This window comes from Leucopleurus acutus (genome assembly GCF_964270905.1).
Source record: "Leucopleurus acutus genome assembly, chromosome: 2".
Lineage (NCBI taxonomy): Eukaryota > Metazoa > Chordata > Mammalia > Artiodactyla > Delphinidae > Leucopleurus > Leucopleurus acutus.
Genome location: NC_139143.1, coordinates 9,214,620 through 9,226,972, shown reverse-complemented (window position 1 = coordinate 9,226,972; position 12,353 = coordinate 9,214,620). Strand labels below are relative to the sequence as shown.

The 12,353-nt window shown below is 45.2% G+C and overlaps 1 protein-coding gene across 1 annotated transcript in view; it reads left to right on the top strand.

Moving 5' to 3' along the window:
* The first annotated feature begins 10,591 nt into the window (after positions 1–10,591).
* The window catches only part of CDC73 (cell division cycle 73), a 91,089-nt gene continuing 89,327 nt past the window's right edge, over positions 10,592–12,353 (top strand). Inside the window, exon 1 of the mRNA XM_082834583.1 lies at positions 10,592–10,749. Coding sequence (XP_082690709.1) covers positions 10,619–10,749 — 131 coding nt within the window. The 5' untranslated portion in view covers positions 10,592–10,618. The remainder of the gene's footprint in view (positions 10,750–12,353) is intronic.

Sequence of the window (12,353 nt, the reverse complement as noted above, 5' to 3'; positions counted from 1 at the left end):
CGCCGGCGACCGCGACCCGGGCGAGCCCGCCCCCGCCCCCGCCCACGCCCACGCCCACCGGCCCCGCCCCGCCGGGCTGCCGGCGCCGCCATCCGCCGGCCCTGCCCCTCTAATCGTCCCTGCCCCTCTAACCGGCCCCGCCTCCTCCCGCGGTTCCACCCCCGTTCGACGGCCCCGTCCCTCCCCACCCCGCAGAACCCGCCTCCGCCCACCGGCCCGGCCCCCGCTAGCCCGCCCCGCCCCCGCCGGCCGGCCACGCCCCTCCGGGCTGCCCGAGCGGGCGCCGGTCTCTCTGCGCGGCCGGCGGCTCCTCCCTGTCTGGGCGCTCGAAGAGCGGGGTCCCGCGAGTCCCCGCCCACTTGGGAACAGTTGTGGGAGTCCTTGCTGAGGCCTCACCTGCCCGTCTCAAGGTTCATCCAAGCCCCGCACGTGTTCCTTTTAGGGTTAGGGACGCTCATGAAGGCTCACAGGCACGTGGAGATAGTTCTTGGGGATTGTGGCCAACATTCTGACAAAACGGAGAAGAAAAATAATGAGTGTTCGACACGGAATCAAAGTGCCTGGAATGTTTACATAGGAAGGCAGCGTCAGCGCAACTTCCTATCGGACAGGTTTTTGTGTTGGTGAAATCAGAGCCTAAAGGTGTCATCTCAAAATTCGGCCGTTGATCGAGAACTCATATAAATCATGGGAATATTGGATTTTAGAAAAAAAGCCATCCAATTTAGAACGTTCATTCCAAAGAAAACAAAGATTGTGTTTTCAAAATAAAATTAGAAAATAAAACTTAAAATAGCCCAGGAGTGTTCCCTATGGCTTTGAGTGCTGCTAATGACAGGATTGTGTCAGTCACGGTAATAGTAGCCCTTTGTGCGTGACTGTATAAGAAGAGGCGGGTCGGCCTTTATTTACTGAGGACGTTGAAATCTGTTTAGGTCAAAGGTCAAATGGTATGTCTAAAATTCTAAACAATTATTAGAAAAATTCAGACCTTTTTTGATCCTTCATGCTCAATTAGCTAAATTTAAGATTTAGTTCTGAGAGTTCTTTCCCTACTTTCAAGTGGGCCATGTTTCATTACTTCATAAAAGGATGAAAATTGATTGCAAAAACAAATACCCCAAAAGGTGTAAAGTCATTCTTCATAAATCCAAAATTAAATTTAAAAATGAAGATATGTTGTTATCTACAATGTTGTGTGGTTTTGTGTTTTCGGATTTTTTTCATCAAAAGACAGCTATTTAGGAAATTTACTGTATTTTTGTTTTGTTGTAGAATTTTCCCTTATTGTCTCCAATTGTGTATTGTGAGGTGAAACAATCATGTCACAATTTAATTTTAATATAGTATAGATGGCCTATGTTAAGCACAGAATTCACTGGACAGATTTTTAAAAAGGGGTTCCCAAATGACAGTACTTCAGACAAAAGTGTTATGCCTGAATTAAGCATGATATATTCATCATCTTCAACTGCTTTGTACTTCTTTGGGTAGCTACAGAAGTGTCGATTTTTGGTCATAATTGTGATGTCTGCAATGATACATGAAGATGTGGGCTGTTCAACATAATGGGGGATGGCCAGTATAGGTAGATCAAGAATATATTGGTAAATACAGCCTTAGGAGTTCTACAATTTTTTTTCAAGATTCAACATAGTATCAATTAAAAGAATCGACATATCTTTGAATGTTCTTTCAAACTCGTTTTTTATTCTTTAAATTGTCAGTTAAAGCTCACACATTGTGTTTGACATCAAGAGCAGGGTTTTCCGCTTCCTAGCGTTGAAAGTCGCTCAGATCAGTAAATGATGAGATCTTCTACTTGAAAGGGCCTTCTGAGAGGTTCTCTAGAGTGGGTCCAACCTGTGGACCTTAGACATCTAGGAACCTTGGAAAATGCTTCCTCCAAAGAAACTTTAAAAAGAGCGTGATTGTGAGCCCTCAGGGATCAGCTATTGTATTAGTTGTCTTAGGGCTGTTGTAGCAAATTCCCACAGACTTAAAGGACAGAAATCTATTCTCTCACAGTTCTGGAGGCTAAAAGTCCGAAATCTGGCAGCGCTGTGTTCCTTCTAGAGGCAACTATAAGGGGGAATTCATGTCCTTTCTCTTCCACCTGGTGCTCCAGGTGTTCCTTGGCTGTGGCCACATCTCTGCCTCCTTCTTCATGTCTCCTTCTCTGATAAGGACACTTGTGATTAGATTTAGAGCCCAGCTGAAAAATCCAGTATGATTTCATCTCTAGGTCCTTCACTAAATTACATCTGCAGACTCAGTTTTCCAAATAAGGTGACATTCACAGGTTGCAGGGATTTGACCTCCACATTTTGGGGGGAAGGACCATTTTTCAACCTACCACACCTAATACAGACTAGAGAAAACCTGATATTTCACTGAAGTCTTGTGTATTTTGTTAAAATCCTGTGAATTTTGCATTATGGTCATTTTCTGGATTTGTTTTCCTATATTACTTCATCCTTTATTCGGTCAGCCTCTGTTCTGGATGCACGATACAGACGAGTTTCCTGCCCCATAGGAGATAACACTATCTTTTCAACAAATTTTTGAACGCTGTAAAGTTGTAAACGGTGTATAGTTCATGGTTCACAAAGATGTGTCATATTTTTACTTTGACATCACTGTTAAGTACTCGCATTTGAAAAGGTAAAAACAAACTTATGTGTGCCCATTCATTGTCTTAGCCTGAACAATGTCTCCCCCTTGTGTTTTTCTCCCAAATAGACTGCAACTCTAAAACCACATTAGTTTAAAACCATGACTGAGATTCATTGTAAGCTTTTGGGCATTATAGAGTTTCTCATTCAACAAGTACAAAAAGTACAACACATTATTATTTCACAGGAAAGCTTGATAAGGACTCTGCTTTTTCAAACAACACCCAGTTTTCCAATGCTCTGACATCAACTGGGTGTTCTACATTTCAATTTAATTCTGGCACTAATTACGCGGAGGTGGCACAGACCTCAAACGTCAAGGGCTCAGTCCTACAAGACTGCTTCCACTTCAGACACCAGCCACAAAGGGGGTGTCCAGGCTGCCCACACTTCTGCCTGGCCAGCTACAAATTTGGGTGTTACTACGACCTCACCTCAAGTTCAATAATTGACTAAACAAACAAACGAAATGCAGGAAAGCACTGTACTTACAAAAAACAGTTTTATTCTGAAGGATACAAACGGGAACAGGTCAATAGAAGCGATGCCTGGGGAGTGGCTGAGGGAAGGTTGGGTGCAGAAGTCCAGCACTCTCGCCAGGAGCACCACCCTCCCAGCAAATCAACCTGTTTACCAGCCCGGAAGCTCCCCGAAATCTTGTCATTCCAGAGTTGGTATCAAAGTTCCATTGCATGGGCATGGCTGATTGGATCACTGACTTGGTGGGACTCAAACTTGTCCCTTCCATTGAGATGTGTGTTTGGGGGGAAACACTTCAACCACTCAGGAAATTCCAAGAGTTTTAGGAGCTCTGTGCCAGGAACCAAACCGGGGACAAAAGCCAAATATATATATATATTTTTTGATACCACAAGGACCTATGTGATCTTTTTGGAAGAACCCAGGGATAAGCCATAATGAATGGGGATGTCAAATGTTATTTAAGTTCTTAAACTAGTTCAGGTTCCTAATTCACGAATGAAATGAATAAGAAAATACCTTGGAGAGGTAGATTAGAATATCCACCAGCATAGTAAGATGGGAAAGAATTATGTCAAGATTTATTCAGAATTTTTAAGTGTCAAACTGAAAGATATTTAAATGCTCTGAGCCCAGAGAACAGGGGAAAGAAAACCAGATAGGGAGGATTTTATAGCTATATGGAAGACTTGGAATTCCTTAACCAAGTATGCCCTGGACATACATATGAAGGAAATGAAAATTATATCATGGATTAGGGAAACTTTTGTTAAAGAATGTGGTACCTCTACCACTTCAATTTGCTGAAGAATTAGCATCCAGTGGACTCTAATGAAAATATTTATTTAGCTTTTATTTTTTGTCAAGCACTTATTAACTTCTATATCATTTCTAAATCCCTATATGTGTGTTCTTAAGTCTCTGGGTCAATAGACTGGGAATGACAATAACAAAAATATTTTCTTTTGAAGTGTGAGCAAATTGTTTTTAAAATCTTGGGTGGCTTTACAGATATAGAGGACCAAAGTTGTGGTGACCGATGGGGAGGGGGAAGCGGGGAGGGGCAAGGTAGGAGTTGAGGATAAGAGGTACAAACTACTATGTATAAATAGATAAGCTATAAGGATATGTTGTACAGCACAGGGAATATAACCAATATTTTATAGTAACTATAAATGGAGTATAACATTAACAATTGTGAATCACTACATTGTACACCTGAAACTTTCATAATATTGTAAATCAGCCATACCTCAAATGAAAAAAAAAAAGATCTCGGGTAGTCTATAAGCCTTGCACTAGACAAATTAATACCTCTGATTGCCATCTTGTGTCGAACAAACAGCATTTTGTGATAGATGTTTCCTAACCTTTGCATTCTGAAATGTTGTCTTTTCTCTCTATCTCCATAGAGGTCACTATTGCTTTGCCCTGTCCTATTTCTTTCCTTAAGAGGAGGCTGAACTTGTATTGCTACTGAACTCAGGTTCAGCTGCTCGCTGCTCAAAAGTCAATAATCCGAGAGGCAAGTGTCACTAGAAGGGCAAGGTGCTTTATTAGAAAAGCCAGCAATCTGGGGAGAAGGTAGACTCGTGTCCAGAAACCAACTCCGAAGATTCTGCTCAGTCATGATAGTTTTTAAAAGGAAAAATGGGGGAAACAATCTCAGTGAATCATCAAGGCAGGAGGTTGGGTTCTGCATCATTCTCCTCTGTATGCAGACTGGCTGACTCTCTTTTCAGACGTTATCTTGCCCCCATGATCTGCCTGCAGGATTCCTTAGGAGGCCTTTGTGGGGAGAGAGCTAATCATTCTTTAATTATTTAATTCTTCATTCTTACTTCTTTTTATCCAGGAAGAGAATTGACAGGTTAGGCAAGGCATGGCGTGCTTCAGGAGAGCATAAGTCAGGAGTTAGGTTAAATTGCCTAGTGATCTCATTCTTATAATTAGGTCCTTTGAAGGTTAGAGAGGAACAGAAGTGGGCAAACAGGAAAGGGGCAGAAGAGCCGCTTTCAATTCCCCACTGTCAAACATCATTCCATTTCTATAGGGTTGGGGCAAAGGTCCATCTTCTGTAACTCCTTCATGCTGACATAGGGCACGATTTTTTCAAGTGGAAGATGTCAACATTGGTCTGTAGCATCTCTTTGCTGACAATTTAAGTTGCCAGCTTACATATATGGGCAGAGAAAGCTACAATTATTTTGATGCCCACAAAGATACAGATTATTATGAGCAATAATTTTAATCCCATGCTCTTGAGGCCAGTTCTTGGAATTGTGCTGGCCATAGATTCAGTACTGCTCAAGTTGGAGCAGCTTATGTCATGTCCTCTGGTGGTAGTTATAGTACTTGTAAAACAACTCAGAATGTGCATCAGACACCGAATCTATGACTCTATTGTCCTAATCATTAGGACATTAACTGCTCGAGCCTGCTCCTTTGTGACCTTGGGAAGCCTGGGAGACTTCAGCTTTTCTGCAAACAAGAGGCAAAGAACATAGAGAGGCTTTTGTAACCCTTTTCTTTTTCCTTGAATTGTATTTTTATCCTTTCTTGGAATCCACGCAAGACAATGTAGGCAGAATTATGGACGGAAAAAGTTTTCTGAAGAGAGGGCAGAGTCAATAGTAGCAAAAAAGGACATTAGTGAAGGAGTGAGAACTTACAGATACTTTGATTTGCAAGACGAAAGATATTGTTACCTTTCAAGGAACAAACTCTCATGAATGGTCGTGGTAGTAGCAGAAATCAGATTAGAAGTGACTGACAAAGAGACTGACTATGAAGTTGTGGATGGAGCAGGACCAGGTGATCTGGACAACTGAGGTGAAAGGAAGAAGAAAGAAGGTAAAGGGGAAGGTGAAGGCGAACAGAGAATTCCCCAGCAGTGCTGCAGGTCTGAGCTAGAAGGAAGGGACCTGGGGCCTGTAGAAGGCTACCGTTGTCTTCCCTTCAACCCTCCACTGAGTAACAGAGATCAATGTGCCTGACACTCTCCAGGGTGCTAAGGAGGTTACCAAACAGCACTTTGAAGAACGGAAAATAACTCACGTTTACTGATGTGTCAGATACTGCATGTGAGTGATTCACATATAGAAACTCATTTGGCAAACAACAGCTTACCTTGGGAACTCCAGTTGACCCTTGAACAATGCTGGGGTTAGGGGCGCTTCACAATCAGACATCCCTGCAAGTAAGTCATAGTTGGCTCTCCGTAAACTTGGTTCCTCTGTATCCAAGGTTCTGCCTCCGGGAACCCAACCAACTTCAGATCGTGTAGTACTGTAGTATTTACTATTTAAAAAAAAATAAATTTATTTATTTTTTATTATTTATTTATTAATTTTGTCTGCGTTGGGTCTTCATTGCTGCACGTGGGCTTTCTCCAGTTGCGGTGAGAGGGGGCTACTCTTCGTTGCGGTGAGCAGGCTTCTCATTGTGGTGGCTTCTCTTGTGGAGCACGGGCTCTAGGCACACGGGCTTCAGTAGTTGTGGCGCGGGGAACTTAGTTGCTCCGCGGCATGTGGGATCTTCCCAGACCAGGGCTCAAACCCGTGTCCCGTGCATTGGCAGGCGGATTCTTAACCACTGCGCCAGCAGGGAAGCCCTGTAGTATTTACTATTGAAAAAATAAATCCATACATAAGTGGACGCATGCAGTTCAAACCTGTGTTGTTCAAGGATCATCTGTACTTTACATATTTTTTCATTTACTGTTCTTAGTCACCTTATGAAGCAGATATGTTCTTACCTTTCATTTTACATATAAAGAACCCAAAGCACCAAAAGTTTAAGTAACTTGTCTAGAGTTATACAGTTGATAGATTGGGCTTTTAATCCAAGTAGTCTGAAACCAGAGCCCACAATGGAATATTTTTATCTCTAACTAGTAATGAAAAAAGGAAGGGCAAGTAACATGACCAAGGCTACACTTATGGGTGACAGAATTGCAGTTTGATCCCAAGTCTCTCCAATTCCAATATCACCAACTTTCCACTATGATATGAGGGCCAAGCACAGAACAAAGACCTGTTCACCTGTTTGTTAGATTTGTGTAAATCTAAGAGGGCACCTGAGGTGGGCACTGTCAAGGCAATGGTAGTGAAAGAAGTCAGTCTAGCCCTCTGTCCACTCACAGACAAAGAGAAAGGCTGTCTTTGACATCCAGGATCTGCATCCATACCAAAAGCGAGGCTGTGATATTCTCCTGTTAAATATAAATAATTTCACAGGGCACCGACTTCAGATAAGATCACTCTGTGACCATGATGGATCAAGACAAAACAAGACCACTCAGGAATCATATCTTTTTTTTTAATCTTTTTTGTGGTACACGGGCCTCTCACTGTTGTGGCCTCTCCCGTTGCGGAGCACAGGCTCCGGACACGCAGGCTCAGTGGCCATGGCTCACGGGCCCAGCCGCTCTGCAGCATGTGGGATCTTCCCGGACAGGGGCACGAACCCGTGTCCCCTGCATCGGCAGGCAGACTCTCAACCACTGTGCCACCAGGGAAGCCCAGGAATCAAATCTGAACACACATCCTAAAATGACCACTACTGGGGTCATCACAGTTTGCTAGTTACAGTTTCAGTCTCACTTCATTCCTCTCACCTTTGAGCTAAGGTTGCATCTGGACCTTGACTGTTCTCATACAGCCTTTGAGCAAAGAATGGTTTTTAACATTTTTAAAAAGTAAAAAAATAAAAGAAAATAAAAATAAAGAACAATATGTGAGAGAGACCATAGTTCACCCGCAAAGCCTAAAATATTTTCCATCTAGCCATTTACAGAAAAAGTTTGGCAATCCCTGCTTTGGAGAAAATTAAGATACACAGTCATAAGTTTACCTTTGCTTCCTGACAGGATCCAAAGAAGAGCAAAGCTCCACATCCTTAAGTGTTTCCCCAAATTACCTAACACCAGTCCCAAAGCCTATAATAATCCTAACACCCTCTTACAGAGATACTGCACAGATACACATAATGTATGGTCTTCCTTATAGCAAACAGTCAAAAAGCCCAACTTTGTTTGACCAATAAATGTATCAAGAACAACAGCCAGCAAACTCAGACCAAATCCCATCTGTGGCCTGAAAGCTACAAGTGATTTTTTTTTTTTTTGTGGTACGCAGGTCTCTCACTGTTGCGGCCTCTCCCGTTGCGGAGCACAGGCTCCAGACGCGCAGGCTCAGCGGCCATGGCTGACGGGCCCAGCCGCTTCACGGCATGTGGGATCTTCCCGGACCGGGGCACGAACCCATGTCCCCTGCATCGGCAGGCGGGCCCTCAACCACTGCGCCACCAGGGAAGCCCTACAAGTGGTTTTTGTAAATTGAAGGATTGTTTCAAATCAAAAAAACAAACGAAGAAGAATATGTAACATATATGTCCCACAAGCGCTAAAATATTTATTATTCAACACTTAACAGAAAATTTTGCCAACTCCTGGTCAAGAACTGGGAAGGGTCTGAGATTTTATTGCACTTGAAAGCTGACAAGTTAATTTGTATCAGTTTCATAGATGATGACAAAAGACATGAGATTCCTGGATCAGAAATGAAGGATTTTATTATTGAAAACAGTGGCTAGGGCTTCCCTGGCGGCCCTTTGACTTCCTTGAACTCATCTATACATTTATTGATTTAACATTTTTTTAAGGGGCCAACAACGTGGCAAATAATGTACAAGACACGCTGATAGGATGACACAGGTCTATTGTCATTTAGTTTTGTAGGGGAGGCAGTCAAGTAGTACTGGGTGCTCTGATACAAGTATAAATAGAGTAGATAGTGCTGGGGATAAATTAAAAACGTTCTTTTTAACCTGAGTGTTTGGGGTGAAGTTTAGGAAAATACGATAGTAATGGGAACATTTGCAGAATATCCAAAATTTCTCAAATTCAGTTGCAAAATGGCTAGAGAGTGTATAGAAAAATGAACCACAGGCTTCCCTGGTGGCGCAGTGGTTGAGAATCCGCCTGCTGATGCAGGGGACGTGGGTTCGTGCCCCGGTCCGGGAAGATCCCACATGCTGCGGAGCGGCTGGGCCCGTGAGCCATGGCCGCTGAGCCTGCGCGTCCGGAACCTGTGCTCCGCAACGGGAGAGGCCACAGCAGTGAGAGGCCCGCGTACCGCAATAAAAAAGAAGAAAAATAAAAAATAAAAAATGAACCACATTCTTCTATGTATGTCTCTGTAGGGCAGTTAATGAGAATCCAGTCTTTTCAAAGCAGGTAACAGAATTTGGTTATGTCAATCACAAAGTTGCCTTCTTTTCCTTTCTGCTTATAGTAAGAGAAATTTAAAAAAATGGCCTATGGGATATGTTTCAATTAAGGTAAACAGGCCACAGTATATTGAATTTCTATCAATAAATTGAGTTCGTGTTCTCTAACTTTCCTATCAGCATCTTGGAAAGGAGCCATTTAAATGTAGCCCTTTGGGGTTGGCGGGGAGAAGGGGACAGGATGGAAAAAGTCACCACCCAAGGAATTGAGGGGGAAGAGCCAACATTTATGATATTTAGATGATTTGCTAGGTGCTTTCACCTTCTTATACTAATTCCATTTTCTCCATTAACCAATTGATGCTGTGAGAAGGTGTGTAACTTGCCCAAGGTCAAAAGGCAGCTAACAAACACCAGTGCCCGGGATTGAGCTCCACTGGACGCGGTCTTTTCCACTATGCGAGTCCACCAAAAACACGTAATAAAAAACAACCCCCAAAACAACCCCCCCCCCAAACCCGTCCCTTCAAAGGGGGCTTAATCACTAAGACCTAGAGGCCATTTGCTAGGCGGGTCCGATCTAGCTGGGAAGGTAATCCCAGTTCTGCAAATCTCTCGCCAAACTCCATCCTGGCTAAAGGAGAGACCCGAGAGCCACTGGCCACACTCCAGGTGGGTCGTGGAGCACCCAGTGCGCCCTCTAGAGATGGAGGTTTCAGACCCTCCGCGCAGGTGCGCGCGCACCTGTCGCCTGCCGCGTACGCGCCGCGCGGGGCGGGAGGGCGAGGATGAGTTAAGTGCCCCGCGCGCGTGCGCCGGGCAATGCTCCCTGTACGTGCGCCGTACGTGGGCACGGCGTCCCCGCGCTCCGAGTTTCGGGACGCGATTCGGCCCCGCGCCGAGTGGGAGTCTGGGAGGGGCGTTTCCCGGGCGGGCGCGGCGCCTCCTGGCGGCGGGCGGCGGCGCTGGGGGCCCTGGCGTCGCGAGATCAGGCGTTCTCCGCGGGCAGCCCGCGGCGGGGCCTTGCCTGCTAGCGCGGGGTCCTCGGCGGCCTGGGTGGCTCGTTCCTCAGCTGCTGTCGTAGGCGCGGACCGCTGCCAGTGCGGCTGCAGTTGGCTCGCGGCGGCGGCGGCGGCGGCGGCCGAGGCGGGGGTTGAGGCGACAGGCGAAGAGGGCGGCGGGCGCGGCGGTGGCGGCGGAGCCCGGGGCGGGCGGCAGCGAGGGGGGCGAAGATGGCGGACGTGCTCAGCGTCCTGCGACAGTACAACATTCAGAAGAAGGAGATTGTGGTGAAAGGGGACGAAGTGATCTTCGGCGAGTTCTCCTGGCCCAAGAATGTGAAGACCAACTACGTGGTTTGGGGGTGAGTCCGGCGCGGCCGGGAGCGGGGGGCGGCGGGGCAGAGTTGGGCGCCCCCGGGCCCCCTCTTTCCGAACCCCTCCCCCCGTTCCCTTTGGGGATGGAGGAAAACCGGTGCTCCGGAGAAAAAGTTTTCCCAGGAGTAGAAGTTGCACTTGTAGGTGAGGAGGGAGCTGGAGGAGAGCTGTCTGCAGCGGTCCATCCTCTGAGCGTCGGGGGAGGGTGCTGTGGCGGTTTGTTTCTGCCCGTGTGTGCCGAGTGCTGGCTGCGTGCATAGGTGTAGAAAGAATCGCACCGCCGGGTGCCCAGAAGTCTCTTTTTTGTTCTTTAGTTGTTCCTTTCTCTACGCGGCTGCTCTGTAACTGTCTCTGCTGGCCCCTTGCAGCTCCTGATCTGTTCTTTCTCCTTTCCTGATTCCCTCAAGCAGAGAGAAGGGAACCAACTCTAAAGTTAGGACGGGAAAGAGATTCGGTGACTTTGGAAGAGTAGTCAGAATCTGTTGGAGGTGAAGGCAGGAGTTTCCTCAGGGAGAAGGTTACTGCTGAAGTGGAGTAATGGGAAAAGTAAATGGGAAAAGACTCTGAAAAAGAATATAGATATATACATATGTATTACGGAAAGAGAGAGAGAGAGAGATGTCTGATCATCGTTGGGGGCCTTTTGAGTGATGTCTCTCTCAGTGGTGTTTCATTTGGATAGCTGGAAACCTGGGCCAGAACTTCCATACTCATTTTGTTTGATTGAGTGGGAGCAGTGTGCTTTAGGAAGAGTTGATGAAAAGCTAGGGGAAGTTTAGTTGGTTGGTTTTAATTTTTTTATTTTTTATCTTTTGGCCTCGAGGGCTTACGATTTAATTAGCTTTGTGAAATGTTGATGGAGAAATCATTCTGAGTTTTCTGTGTTTTTTCTCTTCCAGAAGGAATTTGCCCAGACAGAATTGCATTTGATTGGGTTTTAAGAACAACTTTTAAGAGTTTGGGGAAAAGAACTTGATTTGGGCAGTGCCAAACTAGAAGAGGTTAGGAGCCCTCTGCCCCGCCCATAAGAGCTAGGGGCTGATTGGGTTTTTAACTGGTTGGTTTTTCTTTAAAAAATGGCTGAGTACTCGAGGCTGTTCAATCTGAGAACTAGGAAAAATTGTGAGGAGCTGGGTCGGTGCCTCAGAGGAGGTTACCTCGATGAGAGTAGAGGAGATAAGACATAACTTGATAAGAATCTCATTCCCGCTCTTAAAAGAGCAGTCACTTCTACCTGGGGGTGTTAGGAAAGGTTTCATGGACGTGTGTTTGGCATATAGACATGCTACAGATTTTTCTTGAATAAGTGAATGAACAAATGAATAAGCTTTAAGGAATGGTTAGGAATTCTGAGGGTGAAATGGTGGGTTTGGTGTTCCAGGATGAGGGAACTGTGTGGTTAAAGGCATGAGAGCTGGAAAGGAAATGTTTTGACAGCCATTCAGTGAAGCAAGTAGTGAGAAAGGAGTGCTTAGAATAGTAGATTTCAAACTTTCACAGCAGTGTATCACACCAATACCATCATTTTCATTTACTGTTACTGTGTGCATATGTAAATACACACATGTACATAACATTAAAAAATTTATCC